General features: G+C 35.6%; 1 protein-coding gene across 1 annotated transcript in view; it reads left to right on the forward strand.

The window, feature by feature from the left end:
- Nucleotides 1-17,861, forward strand: part of MANEA (mannosidase endo-alpha) — a 137,249-nt gene that overhangs the window by 71,713 nt on the left and 47,675 nt on the right. Inside the window, exon 4 of the mRNA XM_001377106.4 lies at nt 7,622-7,731. Within this exon, the coding sequence (XP_001377143.1) occupies nt 7,622-7,731 (110 nt within the window). The remainder of the gene's footprint in view (nt 1-7,621; nt 7,732-17,861) is intronic.

Raw genomic sequence — 17,861 nt, forward strand, 5'->3', positions numbered from 1 at the left:
TTTGCTTCTTTGTACTTTGCTTCTTTCTTTTTATGTTTTACTTGAAATAATGGTTTATTACATCTTCAAGCATTTTTTTCTAACCTCAAAGAGTGGGTGAATATAGTAAGAAGTACAATCTTTAGGTAGAAATGACAAATTCTATTAACTTTTTATCCCCAATGTCTTTTTTATTCTTTATTCCAAACTCAACAAACATAAAAGGATCATTTCCATATTCATTGTAGAACAAAAAGAGGAAATAGACTATGAAACAGTGGTCTTTATTATAGAGAGCTTGCTTTTCTACTTAAATATGTAATACATTCAGATTAACTTTTTTAAAAAACCTGTAACTTCTGTCTTAGTATCATTTCTAAGACAGGAACAGCAGAGTTTAGGCAATCATTGTTAAGTGACTGATCCAGGGTCACACAGCTAGGAAGTATCTGAAACCAAATTTGAACCCAGATCCTCTGGACTCCATGTCTGTCACTTTATCCACTGTGTCACCCAGCTGCCACAACATTTAACTTTCAAAACTTTCTAATTACTTCATTACCTCAGCCCTCATTTCTGTTGTCTTTCTCATTTTTTTTTGGAGGAAGTAAGAGATCCCATTCCTAGTACCTTTCTCTCCCTTTCATGGGAAAGAAGTTAGAGGTATGGTCATATTGATCAAATTTTAAAGTTGCAAAAGTTCTTGTATAATTTTTTCTCCTGGTTCTACTCACTTCACACTGAATCAATTCATAAAAGTTTTCCCAGGTTTTCATAGCATCTCTTTAATCCCTTACTTTGAATTACCAAGGATTAATGGTATTCTTTTAATTATAATTAACTAACTCATGTTTTTGTGTATTTAGTTCCTTATCATTATATTTATTGTGTATTTAGTTCCTTATCATTATATGTTACCATTTCTACCATGTAATGAGAGATGTGGGGAAAGTTGTTTAGCTTTTATCCCCTCAAGATGTATTATTTTGGGTCTTTCTTCCTTTACATTTCCAAAGCCCAAGGAAAAATGCATAAATTCAGCTAAATTCTCCCCACTTCTACATCCTTTCTCCTCACTTAGTCCCTGATATATAACATTCTAATGAAACTGTTCTCTCCAAGGTTACTTGCTACAGCTTTCTTACTTATTAAACCCAATGGCTTTCTCTCATTTTTTTATCCTTTTTGGCAGTGTTTTTTGTCCCATGCACCCAGCCCCATTTCTTTTATTACATTTAGGATCACTCATGTTTACTTTTCTGTGTTATTTGATAGTTTATTGTCAGTCCCTCCAAATATAGTTAACTCTGAGCCTCTATTATAGATGCTTTTTACTTCTCTGTATATACTCTCTTCCTTAGTGATTTCATCAGTCCCTTATAGTTTGATTGTCACCATTGTGGATGGCTCCCAAATTTTTATATCCAGTTCTGATTTATATTCTAAATTGCTGGACAGCTACTTAGATGCCACATTGTTGCCTAAATAGGAGTGAATGAAAATACGAGTTGCTCAGTTTTTTTCTATCCATTTTACTTTCTACTATTTAATAGCAAACACTTGCCTAAATAGTGATTTTGATATCAGTTAAAGTCTATACCAAGAAGAAAAACAGGATCCGTGCACAAAATTTACCTATCCTATTAATATAAATATTATTTTTTACAGATTCTGAAAGTCTGGAGATAGGAGATACTTTGGTCAAGATCAATTTGTAGAAGTAAAGCAACAAAGAGAGCCCCTGACTTTTTCTTTTTAGGCATAATGAGTCCCATCTGTAATGTGCAAAGCTTCACCAGTATTCTGTGCTTCACAGGGCTTCTCATAGTGATTGGTTAGAAAGGAACTAATTTATTTCTTCTTTTCCCATATCAACTTTTTGAAATCTTTGAGCATTATAATTGATTAGGTGAGTTGGGGAAGAAGATGCAGGAGAAAGGTGAGGAAATGGGGAGAGATCTAACAGCCTATGACTAACTGTAGATTTATTGTGCCTGTTTTCACGGATCATTATCAACTCCAAGAAACTTTCACAAAGCCCATAGCTTCCTTCAAAAAGAATGAGATAACAAAGGACAAAACTACTCATATTTATGTCCTTAAAGTCTGACTAAATCTTAATTTTTTTGAGCCATTCTCTTTATTCCAAAGTGTTCTATTGGTTCAATAAATAGATAACTTTCATTGAGGGTATTCATTTAGTGGTTCACATTTTGGAGGAATTTTCATCTAGGAAATGAAGCAGTAGTAGATCATTTACTGATAGCAACTAGATGGCTCAGTGAAGAGAGCACTGAGCTTATAATAAGGAAGACTTCATGAATTCAAATGTGGCCTCTTACACTTAGTAGCTATGTATGATCCTGGGCAACTCACTTAACCATGTTTGCCTCTGTTTCCTCATCTATAAAATGAGCTAAAGAAGGAAGTAATAGACCATTCCAGTATCTTTGCCAAATGGTTTCATAAAGTATTGGATATAGCTGAAACCACTGAACAACAACAGGCACTACAATGTCATATCAAACTTGTCTAAAATTATACTCAAGTAGCCTTGTGTAGAATTGAACTTGGAATAAAAAAAAAACTTGAGTTTGAAACTAGTTGTGTTGAAACCAGTGATGGCTTGAGCAAGTTTAGTCTCCCTTCTGTCTCAACTTCCTCATCTGTAAAATGCAGGGATTAGATAGTCTTTTAGGTCCCTATAAATCAAGCAAGGAATCTATAAGTATTTTTTAAACATACACACACACGCAATACACATACAAATATATACATATTCCCTCTTTCTGATGAGTTTATATGACCATCTTTCTTTAAATCATTGCTTCCTACAGTCTTTCCCATTTGTGATGAGAGCATTTACCTCCTCTATTCACTGAACAGTGATCTTTAATTCTTTCCTCTGTCTCAATACCTTTCTTTTAGCCCATCTTCCTCCTTTGTGAATCTTTACCTGATGGCTCCAATAGTTAATATTTCTTCCTCAAATCACTATACATTTATTTATATGTATAAATATTCCATTTCTCTAGAAAAGAAAAGGATTGCTTCTTTTTAGTCTTTATATCTCCGATGCTCAGAACAATTTCTTGCACATTATAAGCACTTACATAGTTTTTGAATTTCATGAACAATATTCTAAGCTTCAACAGCTTTATAAGCCTTTTGATAGCAAGCACTGATTTATTTTTTTCTTCTTCTATCATTTAGATCACCTAGCATGGTTAATTGCACTCAGTAAATATTTAACTGATTTGTTGGCTAAGAGGTGATAAAAATGCAGTCGACATTTCTTCTTAGTGAAGTTTAACTGCATTGAGAAAAAGGTTAAAATGAGCTCTAGGAATAAAATTGATTCCTAAATGGAATATCATATAGTGCTATAGGGTATTGTTATATATCTCTAATTATAACAAAAATTAAAGAAACTATAGATATTACTTTAACCCTGAGACTTCATTCTATTTTTCCCTAAGCCATTTTATGACAGGGAATTTTTCCAACCTTTAGGAACTAAGAAAATTTTATAGGCTTGAGTATAATAGCAAATCAGTAAATTTCACTAGAATTGTAAAGAAGCCAAAGGAGCTAATTAGTGAGTGAATACAATTAAAATAGATTATACAAGGTCTAGAAAAAAAAAGCTATTTCTAAGTCTCAAACAAAATAAAAGTTTTATAAGAATATAGACAGTATGGTCTCAGATTTCATAGGAATTTGTTCATTTTTAGTGAAAATTTTTGAATCTTTGAAAAACATCAAACTTTTTATTATAAAGAAGGAACAGAGGAAATCTTTAATTTTTCTCTCCGTGATTCATACACGTTAGCTTTTCCAAAGGACAGCAGTAAGAAAGAGGAAGGAATTTGACAACTATGCTATGTTACGTTTTATTGAAGAGTCTTGGGATGTTTGACCTGGAAAAGAGAACACTTAGGAAGGACGTGATAACTATCTTCAGATACTTAAAAGATTGTCATAAAACAAAAGGACTTTGCTTGGCTTGGCCTGAGTACAGAACTAAGAATAATGGGTAGAATTTGCAGAGGTAGATTTCAAATCTAAGTGTGGAAAAAAGGTTCCTAACCAAGGCATCTAAAAATAGAGTGGGGGTGCTCCGTCAAATAGTGAGTTTGTCATTGCTGGGAAATACTAGCACTGGGTAACTTTCAGGGATGCCATTGGGAAACTTCACGTTCAGTGGCATATTTTACTAGGTGGCCTCTGAAGTCCCCTACAACTGGCAAGTATTATAGCCATATAATTCAGACTTATCATGTATGATATAGCACTTTATATGTGATATTCTTGGATTTAATTTGCATTCCTTTGTGACCATTTTTTCATATTGTTGGGAAAAATAAATCCACTGCACTGATACAGACAATTTAGATGAATAAAATAAAAAATTCAAAAATCTCCAAGTCAAGGTAGAAAGTTAGTTTTTATTGGAAGAGGGCCAAATCTCCCAACAAAACCGGTATCCTACACATATTACATAGTTAGACACCCAACAAGAGCAATACAAGATGACAGAGACCCATTTTATATACTAGTACGGTAACAAAATTAATATTTCCATAAAAAGATGCATGACTTATATCTCCATACAAGGTTCAAGGCTTATCACAAGACATAACATCATATAGACCTTCTTAGGAAACAGTTACCCAATCACAAAGCTGATTGGTTAGTTCATTTAGGAAAACCCATATTATTCTAAAGTTTAAATCACAAAATAGTGATGACCATTACCTAAGACTCATCTGAACTTGGGGTTAGGGGGAAGGATGTTACTTAGGGTTAATTCCAAAAAAGGTAAGTGTGTAGATGTTTGTATCATATCTGGACATGAAACTGAGATGGTAAGCATCCTATGGTAAAGGGAAGTACAAACTCCATAACTAACAAGGGAGGAGTTAAAAATCCCCTTGGAAGTAGCTTTATACATTAGTTAGAGATCCTTATAAAAATCATGAATTCTACTTATTGCAATTAAGATTATTATGGTATTATACTTATCACTTTAGAGTCACAATATTGATTATTTTAAACCTGTCACTATCACTAAAATCCAATCAAGTATAAAGGGTAGGGGGTCTATCTTCTTGACAATATTTCTGTATCCATATTTTGGTTTTGTTTTTAAAGAAGTAGTATTCCCTTTAGTGGCAGCTTTGACCACTGATATACTGAATATTCAAATTTGAGAACTACTTGGTTTAGATTTTGTTAGCTGGCCCCCATGTTTTTTTTGTCAGGAGGGAACCTCTTTAGTATTAGAATTCATAACTTTGGCTTACACATCTGTCAAGTGCCTACTATGAGAATAGAGGAGCTCTTCCAGGAGCTGATAATCTAATAGGGATACAACATGGGCATCATTTTATAGTATGGTTATTTTTATAAATACATAATAAAAGGGGAAACCCAAGAACTTCATGAGGTTTGAGGAGGGATAGAAGAAGAAATTATAGTATTTTAGATACTATTATAGAGCTTAACCAGGAAGAGACCTCAGAGGACATCTAGTTTAGTTCCCTCATTTTAGAGGTGAAGAAGCTGCACTTTCCAGAGTTACTCTGGTAGTAGCTATCAGAGGCAGAATTATTCCTGATCTTTTGGCTCCAATCAATGTTCTTTCCTATAGGATCAGAAAAAAAAAATCATGAAAGAGTTTTAATTTGAGTTAGACTTTCGGGAGTGAAAATTATTTCACTGTGTGTTGGGGGGGGGGACAAGAAAGGGAGAGAAAAGGTAGAACTCATATATTTCAGTATGTGGAAGAAAATGAACAGAGGCAAAGAAGAGTGATTCAGAAGTATGAGGTGATAGGACTTCAGTTTAGAGAATAGTATGCACAGCAGAGAATAGCATAAAATAATTTAAGGAGATATAATATCAAAGAAAAGATGTTAAGGATGATATTAAGTCATAGTAAAAAATCAGTAAAATTAATACATCCTAGGCCATTGTTGTACACTTGTGCCCCTTCCCCTCAAAATATATTGGAAAATGAATTCTTTTCAAAATTAAGCCTTAAAACTCATGAAAAATAAACATTCTTTCCCCACTCTTTGAATAACCATAACTGAAATTGGTATTGTAATAGTTAAAAAAAGTTATGGTCACCGATTATGATAATTAAATATTAAGTTATGAGGCCTTTAGTAGCTTTGAACAATTTGGTTTAATAGAAATATAGTAAAAAGACAGAAATGTAGAAAGGAGGTAGAAAATATTGTCTAGCTAAATACCTTAAGTGCCGATCTGATGGGATCTAGCTCACCACCAACAAAGGATCCTTCAGGTCCCTATCTCCAGGAGTCACTATGGTGTCTCTTCAGCTAGTGTCTCACTGACCCAAGAGAGAGCTCCTTCAGTCAGTGTCCAAGAGCAAATCTGAGTAACTCCAGGAATCAAGTGAGACTCCAAATGCGAATCTCACCAGCCCAGGAGAGTGTCTCCAGCCAAGGGTGTCACCAACCAAAAGGGTGTGAGCTGCCAAGATTGAGCCATCAAAGATAGTCTCATGCCCAAGAGGATGTCCCGCAGAAGCCAGTCTCTCCAGAATTGTATGTCCTGCTGACCTGGCTGAGGAGGGGTCCCTGGGTTCCACTTATACTCAGTTTTCTCCACCTATCAGCTCTCCCACTCACATCTCAGGACCCAGTCAAGGTTTCTGGCAGGGCCTGTGGGATTCACCTCTTGTCTATAAGGGAGTGAACTTTTATCAAAAGGATTCCTATACAGTAGGACGTTTTATGAAAAACTCAACACAAGCTAATTCAGGTGTATACGCTATTGACCATAAAAAAATTAAGGTAGAAAAATACATAAAATAAACATGAATAAATAATTTATTTTATATATTTACATAAAAACATAAAATAAATCCATACCATTTTCCAAGTGGGATAAAATTTCAAAGTATTTCATTTTCATTCTTCTCTCTGAGAAGCATTAGTGTGGATTATTGCATTATTTTGCACTAAATATTAACTCCTACATCTGTCTTGTCCAAAGATCTTGCTTGTAACAAGTCATGTCCACATCAGGGCAGTGCTTCGCTTTGTTTCATTAACACTAATTTAGTTATTAATAATGGCCCCAAAGTACAAGAATATTGATACTTGTAGTTCTAATAAGCCTAAGAAAAATCATAAAGAGCCTAGGTATGTTTATATAAGAAATACTTATTAAATAATGGGGTTTACTGTTATGTGCAATTTCCAACTTATGTGGAGGGCCTTGGAACATATTGTTCATGTAAAATCAGGTTCCATACACAACATAATTAAGCCTGTGAAGCATTGTCAGACAAAAATCTATTACTTTTTATAAGGAAATTATTGTAAAGAACTTTAAATATAATAGCAGCTAATTCAACTTGGTTTTACAACTAATAAAACTCTAATGAAAGAACTCTGATATGTAGATCCATAATGACACCTTTTATTAGTGAATGTTTTCTTTTTATATAGTCATATTCTATGTGAATACTGATCTTTTAGTAATGCTTTCAAATTAATATTTGCTCTTGAATGTTGACTATTAAACTGTTCGAAGCAATGATTGCTATCAATGTATGTAATACCTACAGTCATCTCATTCTCTCTCTTTTCCCTTTGTCTTTTAGGAGTGATAGCCCTGTCCTGGTATCCACGTGGTTTAGCTGATAAAGAAGGGGAATCTACTGATGAGTTAGTGCCTTCAATTTTGGATAATGCTCATAAATATAATCTAAAGGTATTTTCTGAAAGATGAAAATAAGTAATTGTCTTGAATAAAGAAGATAATAATTATAGTTCATGAAGTAGATAAATTATGTAGCCATTTCAATTAGAAAAAAATGTGACTACATCTTTTTGATGCAAATATTTTCTGTTCATAGAGAAATAACCTATAATTTGGAGCTGATTTTCATATCTTGGGTTTTTTTTTTATTTGTATGAGATCCTTTTTTTTTTTTAAGATAACTTTTACATCTATGCCTTAATGGATAATCACAAACATTTGAGAAACAAAGTAGATCAAAATAAATGAATAGTGAAAATTTGGCTTTGCTGTGAGAATTAAAGGGCATCTAGGGTGTACAATGGATAGAGTGCCAGGCCTGGAGTCAGGAACATTCATATTCCCAAGTTCAAATTTGACCTCAGACACTTACTGGATATGTGGACCCTAGATAATTCACTTGACTTGTTTGCATAAGTTCTTTATCTGTAAAATGAGTTGGAGAACAAAATGATAAAACATATTTATATCTTTGCCAAGAAATATAAAGGCAGTTCTTTACATCACTTTCTGTGTCTCACATGTATCAATGGTGGCTCAAATTTGGCTTTGGACAGCTCAGACATTCAGTCTGTTGTTTCTAATATGTCACTTGCTAGCACACTCAGGTCATAGACCTTCCTCCCCCACACTTAATCCTTAAGTGGGGGTGTATACATTCCTGGTTGCAAAAATTCTAAAGACTAAGCAGAGTGGAGCAAATCTAACATTCACAATCCCCCCCAATGATGATTGGGAGACTAGTCTCCCCAATTGATCACTAAACATAATCATCTTGTACCTCTAAAATCTTCTAACTATAGGTGCATACAAAATTTCACCTTCTGAGAGGAAACTACAATAATTACAGATAAGAGGGAAATAAAAAAAAGAGACAGCAAAAGCAATGTTTTGCTGGGCACATTGACAAAAACCAATTGGGGGCAATCCCCCTTTTTTGGCATAAGAGTATACATTCAAATTAAATGTTCAATCAACCTTCAGTTCAATCAACCACACCCAAAGTTCATTCTGGATCTTCTTGTTGTAGTTTAGGTTTTTCAGGCATCCTTCTGCAAACAGTTCATCCTCTGGATTTTAGGAGTTAGCAAGCTTCTTTACCTGAAGATCTTTCTTGAACAAAATTTTTTAAATCTTGGATTTTTATTAAAATACAATCCCCCCTGAAGGGGTGTTGAGAAATACCCAGTTCAGCTCAGGATGCATGGTTGAGCTATGGGGTGTGTTAATCTTAAAAATTCTCAGACCCTACTTCAGAAGATTTGGTTAAGACCATTCCCCATTTTAAACAATGAAAGCACTTGATCAGGAATGTGATAACTCTACTCCACCCATAGTTAAGCATACTTCAGGGGAAGATAAAGTTGTAAACTCTTTACTGAACAATGAAAAAGTACTTAACTCATACTTATAGTGAAGGAAAAGCCTTAAGCTAAGTCTATTTTTAGGAAGGTGCTAAATACCTATGAAGGTCAGGCAACTTGCAAACTTGTAAGGGACAAGCCTTAACAAAATAGGTGTGAGGATTTAGTCTACTCAGGTGTGAATTAAGAATGGTCTGTCCTTTGGAAAACGTCTACTGTGATTGGTAGATGTGAGAACTTAGGAGAGGTGACATAGGAGAAAATTCTCTTTAAAAGGAAGTCAGAAGATGAGAGAAGAAAACTCTCTCTGGGGAGAGATTCAGTCTTGTAAGCTGAAGTGGAGCTCAGGAGCTAAACTGGTGGGTGTCTCTGAACACTAGAGTTTTGCTTGGAAGAATCTTGTGATGAGTGATTAAAGACTGACTGATCTCTCTCTTAGGGCTTGGGCCTACACTGGCCTAGGCTGGCCTGGGCTGGCCTAGCCCTTTTCTCATTGTTTCCTCTTACTCTCTCCCTTTCATTAATTCCTTATTTGTATTCATTAAAATCTCCATAAACCCAGCTAACTTGGGTATTTCATATTTGGGAATTTTCCCCTGGCGACCACTATATTTTTGATTTGAAACCATATTTCCATGGTAACAGTTTACACCAGCCACTCTTTTATATGTAACAGGGGTATGAGTCAATTATCAAAAGAGAAAAAAGAAACCAAAAACATAAATTAAAAAAATGGAAGAAAGTTAAACTTTTTGGAGAAAGAAAAAGAAATTCAAAATCAGAATCAAAATATCAAAAGTATGTATATAAAATTTTGAGTAAACAAGATTGAATTCATAATAGGCCCTTAGAGTCCAATAAATTAATTTCTATCCCACAAATCTGGAGGACAAAATGCAGTAATGTTTCACATACCCATTTGTAGCCAAGATTATAGGAAGTTGCCATACTATAAGAGAGAAAAAGGGCTAGATTTTTGTACGTGTGATAGGGTAGTGTTATTTCCTGGTCCAATTTTTTTTATTCTCAGGGATAGGGGGATCCAGGATGATAACCAAACTTCGGTACTTGTCTGTAAGTATTTCACAAAGAGTGTGGATAAAAGGAAGTCCTAAATCTTAACATATGTCAATCGTCCCAACCTCGAGTCTCACATGAGGTTCAAGTTATTTTGTATTGGTTTAGAAGTGTATCAGTCCTACCAAATTAGTTTCTTTCTTTTTGACCTTTGTGCTCTTTGGCACTATTGAGGTTAAGTCTGTGCTTCTATGGCACTGTATAGATGAAGTCTGAGCTCCTTTTTTGATTCCATTTCCTAGAATCAAAGACAAACATAAATCACAGTCCCATAACATTTATCAATAAATGGCAGGTTTCCATAGTCTAAAGCTTTTGGGTATGCATTAATATTATAGCAAGCATATATTTTTTAAGTTCTATTACTGCAGAATAACAAATAATATTGATTTTACGTACTTTAAGTACAAGAAATGAGAAAAGGGAGAAAATATTCTAATCAAAATAAAGGAAAAGCAAAAATAAAATAAAATTCAAGAATTCAATGTGTTACCAAAAGCAGTATCTAATTGTCTATGGATTATTATCTCCAGCGCTTGTGATAGGATACAGTCAATCAGTCTCAATATTGGTGACATGTGCTTCAAATGCAAAAAAAAAATGAGAGAAAAAAATCAAATACTGTATGGCACAAGTAAAGTGCAACAAAATAGTACAGATCCATCAATAGGGAAGAAAAACAAAAATGTTAAAAATGTGAATATTTCATAATCTCAGGGGTATTGTATTCAAAAATCCATTTCTTCTTTGTGACTATGTGGAGGAGAGACAAAACTGAAAAGGGTTAATACCTTCAATAACAATAGAATCTAAGGGGAACTACCTTCTGCCCCACATAGAGGGGCAGTAACAACTTTGCTATTTTTTGGACAAGGTTCACTTAAGTTATATTGTTGTTGAGTCATTTGGTATGAGTTATTTTTCCAATTTCTATTCCTATAATTTTCATTCCTAAAGTTGTGGTTTCTATTATCATTATTATGGTTATTTCTTTAATTGTTATTAAACTGCATTTTATTTCTGATTGTCTTAAATAAATTTCCATACTCCATCATTTTGTGGCCCTTATTCTCACAGAATTGGCAGGTATCGATAAATTCTTAGAGAGAGAGGCAAGTGCCATTGGTTGAGTATCTTGCCCTTTTTCCAGTTTATCAGTCTTATCTCTTAAATATTTCAATTCATTCCTAATTGTCTCCCTGAAATCATTAGTCTCTTCCTCTTTTCCTTTGTTCCCTTTTGAAGCATATACAGCAGTTTTTCTCAATTCATCAAGATCCATTTCAGGCCACCTTGGGCAATGAGTTCTAAAATAATCCCTGATCACTTTGCAAGAATTATTGACAAAGTGTCTTCTAATTTGTCTTATGTAATTTTCTTTAGAAAAGTCAAAATCTAGGTATAAACCCCCAAATTCAATGAGGCTATCCATGAAACTGGAGTGTGTCTCATCATCATTTTGCCAGTTTTTTTCAAATTCTATCCATTTATCTGTGTTTTCAGAGCACTCTTTCATAGCAATAAGAATGGCCTCCCTACAACTATATTGTTGTAAATAATCTTCAGAGTTGTTATAGTCCCATTTGGGATCTTGAGATGGCCAGTGAGCTGCATTGCACCCCCAGGCTTTATTGACATGAGAAATTATTTTATTTTTCTCACATTCCGTTAAGAAAGCTTGGAGTAAGTTTTCAAGATATTTGTAAGACGGATTATACTGAAAAAAAATATGTCTGCCATCTTTTTTGTTACCATAAAGGGATCTTATTCATATGTGGGAACATTTCGTGTGAATTCATTTATGTCTTGGGGAATAAACAGTATATGGTGCCTTAGAGTCACCACATTCCCATTGCGTCCTATTTCTGGTACTTCTCTTAGGGAAAAAAGGCCTCAAGTTGAATTTGGTATCAGTGAGTCAGTTTAACTAGAAAGAGTTTTTTTAGAAGGACTTGGGGGTTGGAATTGGTTTTGGGGTGGGAGAAGGAACAAGAGAAACTGGAATTTCAGGAGAAGTTGGGATTTCAGGAGAAGGATCTTGGGAATTACGTTCAGCCAAGATTTGCAGACCACGAGAGAAGCAGTCCTGCAGCTGAGCTATAGGAGGAGGTGTCTTCCATCTCCTTTTCTTGGGAAGAATTTTCCTCATTTCAAGCTTCAGAAACAGGGTTGTAAAAGTCAGACATGATTTGGGTGGGGTCAGTATTTGCCATTTGACCCTGTGAGAAGTATTTATCCAATTGGTTTTGTATGCATGCCTGCATTTTAGCTTCAAATTTTTTGCAAGGTAGCATTTCTTGTAACAATATTTAGGAATATAAAAATAAAATGACCTAAGAATATAAGAAATGAGAGGCATTCTGAAATCTTTAATGTCCCTAATTTTTCAAACACCATAAAAATTTCATAGAATGTAGTATTTGTTTTTATATATATATTTTTAAATTATTTATAATTCCGGTTTTAATCAGTAGATGCAGCTACTGGCTAGGGGTTAATGTCAGGGTGTGAAAACAAAAGGTGACAGCATAGTCTCTTTTAAAGCCTTTTAATCCAATCAACTCTTCTAGGCCAAATGGGAAAGAAAACAAAGCCTTTTACCTGAAGCTGAGTTTTTGTTAGTTGGCCAAATGCTGTCTCTCCTTCCCCTTCAGGGTAATACCGTTTCCCTCTTTCAGCAAAGCCTTTGTTTTTCCTAGCTGACCTCACCAGGTTTTTTGCTTCTCACTTAAATTTAAAAAAACTAGAGACATGTTGGGGGCTTAGAAATAAAAGGAAAGTAGACCTCCAGGAGCAGGACAAGGCCAAAACTTAATCCAGGTTTTCCTCACAGCTAGTTAAGAGTAATCTAGCCAGCTAGTATTGTCAGTGAGGGTCAGCTAATTGAGTTGTTTGTTCCCTGAGGGAGGGGAGATTTGGAAACAGCTTCCCCAGCTAAGACCTCAGGGCCCTGCTGCTTAAGGTTAAAAAATGGCTGTGTTCAATCCAATTTGAGAAAACAGAAAAAATATATATTTTATACTCACCTGATCCAGCAGCTATTTTAATTGTAGGCCTAAGAGGAGGTAGTGAAGAGAGAAAGAGGAAATAAAACTTTCAGGGAGTTTGACGGTAGTCGTCACAAGCTTTGTGGATTAGCCAAAACTGTTAAGGGTAAATTCTAGGGTTGAAATTGAATATTTTTTTTTAGTTGGTCGACAGGGATTTAAAATCAGAATGTAATTTTAAGGTGGTTTATTTACAATAGAAGGAAGTAATTAAGAATGGGGAGGGGGGGGGGGAGGGAAGAAGATCTGCTCCAGCCTGGTCTGAGCCAGGGAGAGTTTTGAGGCCTCAACCAAGGGGCCTTCCCAGAGACTGTTGCCTTCAGAAGGCCAAGGAAAAGGGTAGTCAGCCTCATCACTCACCACATGGTCATCTCAGGGAAGTAGTCCCAAGTCTCGGGCTCCTCCAAGTCAAATTTTACAGCCCAAGTCTCCAAAGCTGCAAAAGCCCCTCTCATAGGAAGTGACATGAAATATAAAGCCAGTTCTTTACCTCACTTCCTGTGTCTCACATATACCAATGTTTGGCTTAAACTTGGCTTAGGACAGCCCAGGGGGTCAGTCAGTCATCTCCAATGTGTCACTTGCTAGCACACACAGGTCACAGACCATCCTCCCCACACTTAAACCATAAGTGGGGGTGTATACATTCCTGGTTGCTAAAATTCTAAAGACTAAGCAGGGTGGAGTAAATATAAAATTCATGCCAGAAAACATTTCCTACTTCCTTTCCTCAGTTTCTTGGTCTCCTTGGTTAAAGGATTCTACAGCTCTGACTTATTGCTCCCTGAACCTGTCAGTTCTCCAGTTCACTGGAAAACCCTGCTCTCTCCCTTCTTAAGCTGTACAGAGATAGAGATTAAGAAAATCCCTTTAACAGCTTGGAATTTTGGAGGACTTATTCTTAGTCTTTAGAATCCTAATTCTCCACCTAGTGCTACCTGATTTTTATAAGCAGAAATGGCAAAGAGAATTTTTCTCTGACATTTGCCAACTTAGCTACTGAGAGTAACAATAAGCATGTAGTTTTTAGTTTTTGAATACTAATTTTGGTCTATCCATTGTGAAGAAGTTAAGGTTCCATTATCAATAATTAAATATGAATCTTATGCGGAACTTTTCAAGTTAAGACATGTAGATTCCAGAATAGTAACACTTCAGGAGAAGTGAAGAGACTTTAAGATATACTTCATTTAACCAACCTCATGGAAGAAAGAATTAATTTATATAAGTAAATTGTCTAAATAATTTCTAGGTAACCCCTTTTCAGAACCAGCATTATGATGGCAGTCTTATAGAAAAAATTACATACATTGATTAAGAAGTTCATGAACATTTCTCAATGCTTATGAGCTTCTTAATCTCTTGTAATATGATGACTTTTACCACTTGATTTTCTGTAAAAAGGCAGAGATGATAAAGCTCTGAGCCTGGACTCAGAAAGACCTGAATTCAAATCTTGCCTCAAACGCTTACTTGCTTTTTGATTCTGGGCAAATTATTTAACCACTGATCTAGCTCAGTTTCTTCCACTATAAAATTGAAGATAAGAATAGCCACCAAATTTTTGGAAGGATCAAGTGAGATTATATCTGCAAAGCACTTGGCATGGTGCCTGGCACATAGTAGTCACTTAATAAATGCTTATTCCTTTCTTTCCCCATCCCTACCAACTCTCCAATCCAGTGACTTTTTCTGAGTCCTTGTCCTCTTACCTCTTAATAGTTCAGAGTACTATTATCAGCCCTATCCTTCTGAATACTTTCTCTTTGAATTTTTCTATAATTCCCTTCCTATTGTTTGACCTATTTTCAGCCCTTTGCAAGATTATCACACATGATGTATACTTTCTGTGCTGGAAGAGAACCCTTCTCTGTGTGTCTCTCCTCCCCACCCCCACCTTTCATTCTTTCCCTTGTTATCCCTCCCCTCTCTCTTCCTCCTTACCTATCCCACTCCTTCAATTGTTCCTACACACTATACACACACAAAATCCCCTGTCATGGTTCAGAGAACTCCTCTTGCTCAAGTGTACAAACTGTTTTGCTGTGTTAGAGTGCTCTATATAGGGTGTGCTTCTTATCAGACTATCCCCATAAACCTGTATCTCTCCTTAGTTGGGAAAATGACTCATGATATTCTTCAATTTCCCCATTAAATTCACCTTGGGCATATTTTAACAATCTGTTTTGAAGAAGTTTTTTTGTATTTTGTTTTGGTCTTGGCACTTGCTAGAATTCTTCTAGCTCCTCTGCCAGTTTTTTTGGTTTGTTTGTTTTTTTGTTTTTTTTTTTGTAATGGCTATCAGTAAAAGCATGATAGGTAAGTCCTCCATGGTGGAACTTAGTAGTCAAATGGGAAAAGATCTGTAGTCTGGGTAAACATGGTGGCAGCCTAGATATAGGACTATTTCTCTCCTCAGCACCCACCGATTGGGACTACCTTAAAAGACCAAAAAGCCCAAATTCATATGAATGAAGGGTCTCTACAGAAGGGTGAAACATTGAAGGTCAGTGGGATTTGGGCATTGCCACACTATAAGGGGGTGAAATAGCTCCCTCCAAAATGCAAGCTGATCTACCCTCTCCCACCCCACCTACAGACCCTGAGTCAGAGCCAGCACATGCCAGAATTAGTGAGTGTGAGTGAGGGATATCTCTAGAGTGGGTGAGGGGCACATCTAGGTTCTTGGCAGCTGACTAAGACCACCAAAGACCTACCCCTGAGAGCAGCTATACCTGAAACCCCAGCAGCCTGAAGATCTCAGATCATGGGCACTCTCTGGAAGCAGAAGCTGAGGAGATTCGAGAGGTTGCCTCAAGCAAAATCCTTGCTCCTTAACTCCATCCACTGAGAGCCTGCCCATCTCACTCAGATTTCTGACTAAAAATTGAAGGAAAAACCTCCACAATGATGGCAAATAGTACCCAGGAACAACCTCCCTCCCATAAGAAAAACAAGAAGGGGCTAACCCTGGAAAAGTTTTATAGAGGAAAAAAACCAGGCTACAGAGGAAATAGAAGAGGAAATTCAAATAAATGCACCAAAACCTTCCAAAAAATGGAAATTGTCCACAAGCTCTTGAAGAAATTAAATTGGAGGTTATCAAAAAGATGGAAGCCTTCTGGCAAAAAAAGTGGGAAATAATTCAAAAAGAAAATGATAGTTTAAAGGACAAGAACTCAATGTTGGAGAAACAGCTGGAAGCCACGAAAAGTAGGGTAAGCCAAACTAAAAAGGAAAACCAGTCTTTAAAGACCAGAATTAGGCAACTGGAAAACAATGATCTTGCAAAACAACAAAAATTAATATAGAAAAGTCAATAGACTGACAAAATAGAAGAAAATATAAAGGATCTCACTGACAAGGTGATAGATCAGGAAAACAGAGGAAGGAGAGACAATTTGAGTCATTGGTTTACCTGAATAGCCAGAAATAAACACAAATCTTGACACCATACTACAAGAAATCATCCAAGAAAATTGCCCTGATGTTCATGAACAAGGGGGCAAAATAAACATTGAAAGAGTTCATAGAACACCCTCTACATTAAATCTGCAAAAGACAACTCCCAGGAATTTAATTGCCAAATTCAATAGCTTCCAAGATAAGTAGAAAATTTTTCAAGAAGCCAAAAAGAGACAATTCAGATATCAAGGAGCTCTGATCAGGATTACACAAGATCTGGAAGCTTCCACACTAAAGGACCACAAGGTTTGAAATATGATATTCAGACAGGCAAGAGAATTGGGTCTTCAACCTATCTATCAAAACTGGCTATATACTTTCAGGGGAAAGTATGGGCATTCAACAAAATAGATTTTCAAGTATTTGTAAAGAAAAGGCTAGAACTAAGTGGAAAGGTTGATATCCAAACACAAAGATCAAAAGAAACATGAAAAGGTAAATAAGAAAGAGAGGGAAAGGGGGAAAATTTTTTTTATTCAAACTTTCTCCTTTAAGAGCTACAATAAGATCAAATTATATATATAAATATATGGTAAAAATGTTATTTGTAACTCTCAAAAATTATATTCACTATTATAGTAATTAGAAGAATCATTCCCAGAAAGAGATTCGGTTAATAAGAGCTGTAAGATGATATGCAAAAACGAAAAAGGGAGGGGGGGAATCAAGGATGGCACCAAGAGATACATTAAGAAATAAAATAAATAGGATAATCTTCATCTCACAAAGATATGCATGGGAAGGGAAGGGGAAGAATACTCTTATTAGAAGGAGAGGAAGAGTGCTAATAGGTAATACTTAAACGTTATTCTCAGTGAAAAAAAAATCTGAGAGTGAAGAGCATCTAGATTCATTGGGGTCTTGAATTCTATCTTATCCTACATGGAAAGTGAGAAGGAAAAACTAAGGAGGGTAATGGGAGAGTGAGTACAAAAAGGGAGGGAAAGAGAGGGGGGAGGGAAGTTAAGAGACCCTAAAAAAATAATAAGGGAACAAAAAGGCAGGGGCCAGAAAGGGAAACATATTAAGGGAGGAGTTAGGGGGATTGTTAAAAGCAAACCACTGGTTTAAAATCATATAGCAAAAGAAGAAAGGACAGAACTAGGAGTAGACTTCAAAATGCTGGGGA

The sequence above is a fragment of the Monodelphis domestica genome, chromosome 2, assembly GCF_027887165.1.
Source record: "Monodelphis domestica isolate mMonDom1 chromosome 2, mMonDom1.pri, whole genome shotgun sequence".
Taxonomy (NCBI): Eukaryota; Metazoa; Chordata; class Mammalia; order Didelphimorphia; family Didelphidae; genus Monodelphis; species Monodelphis domestica.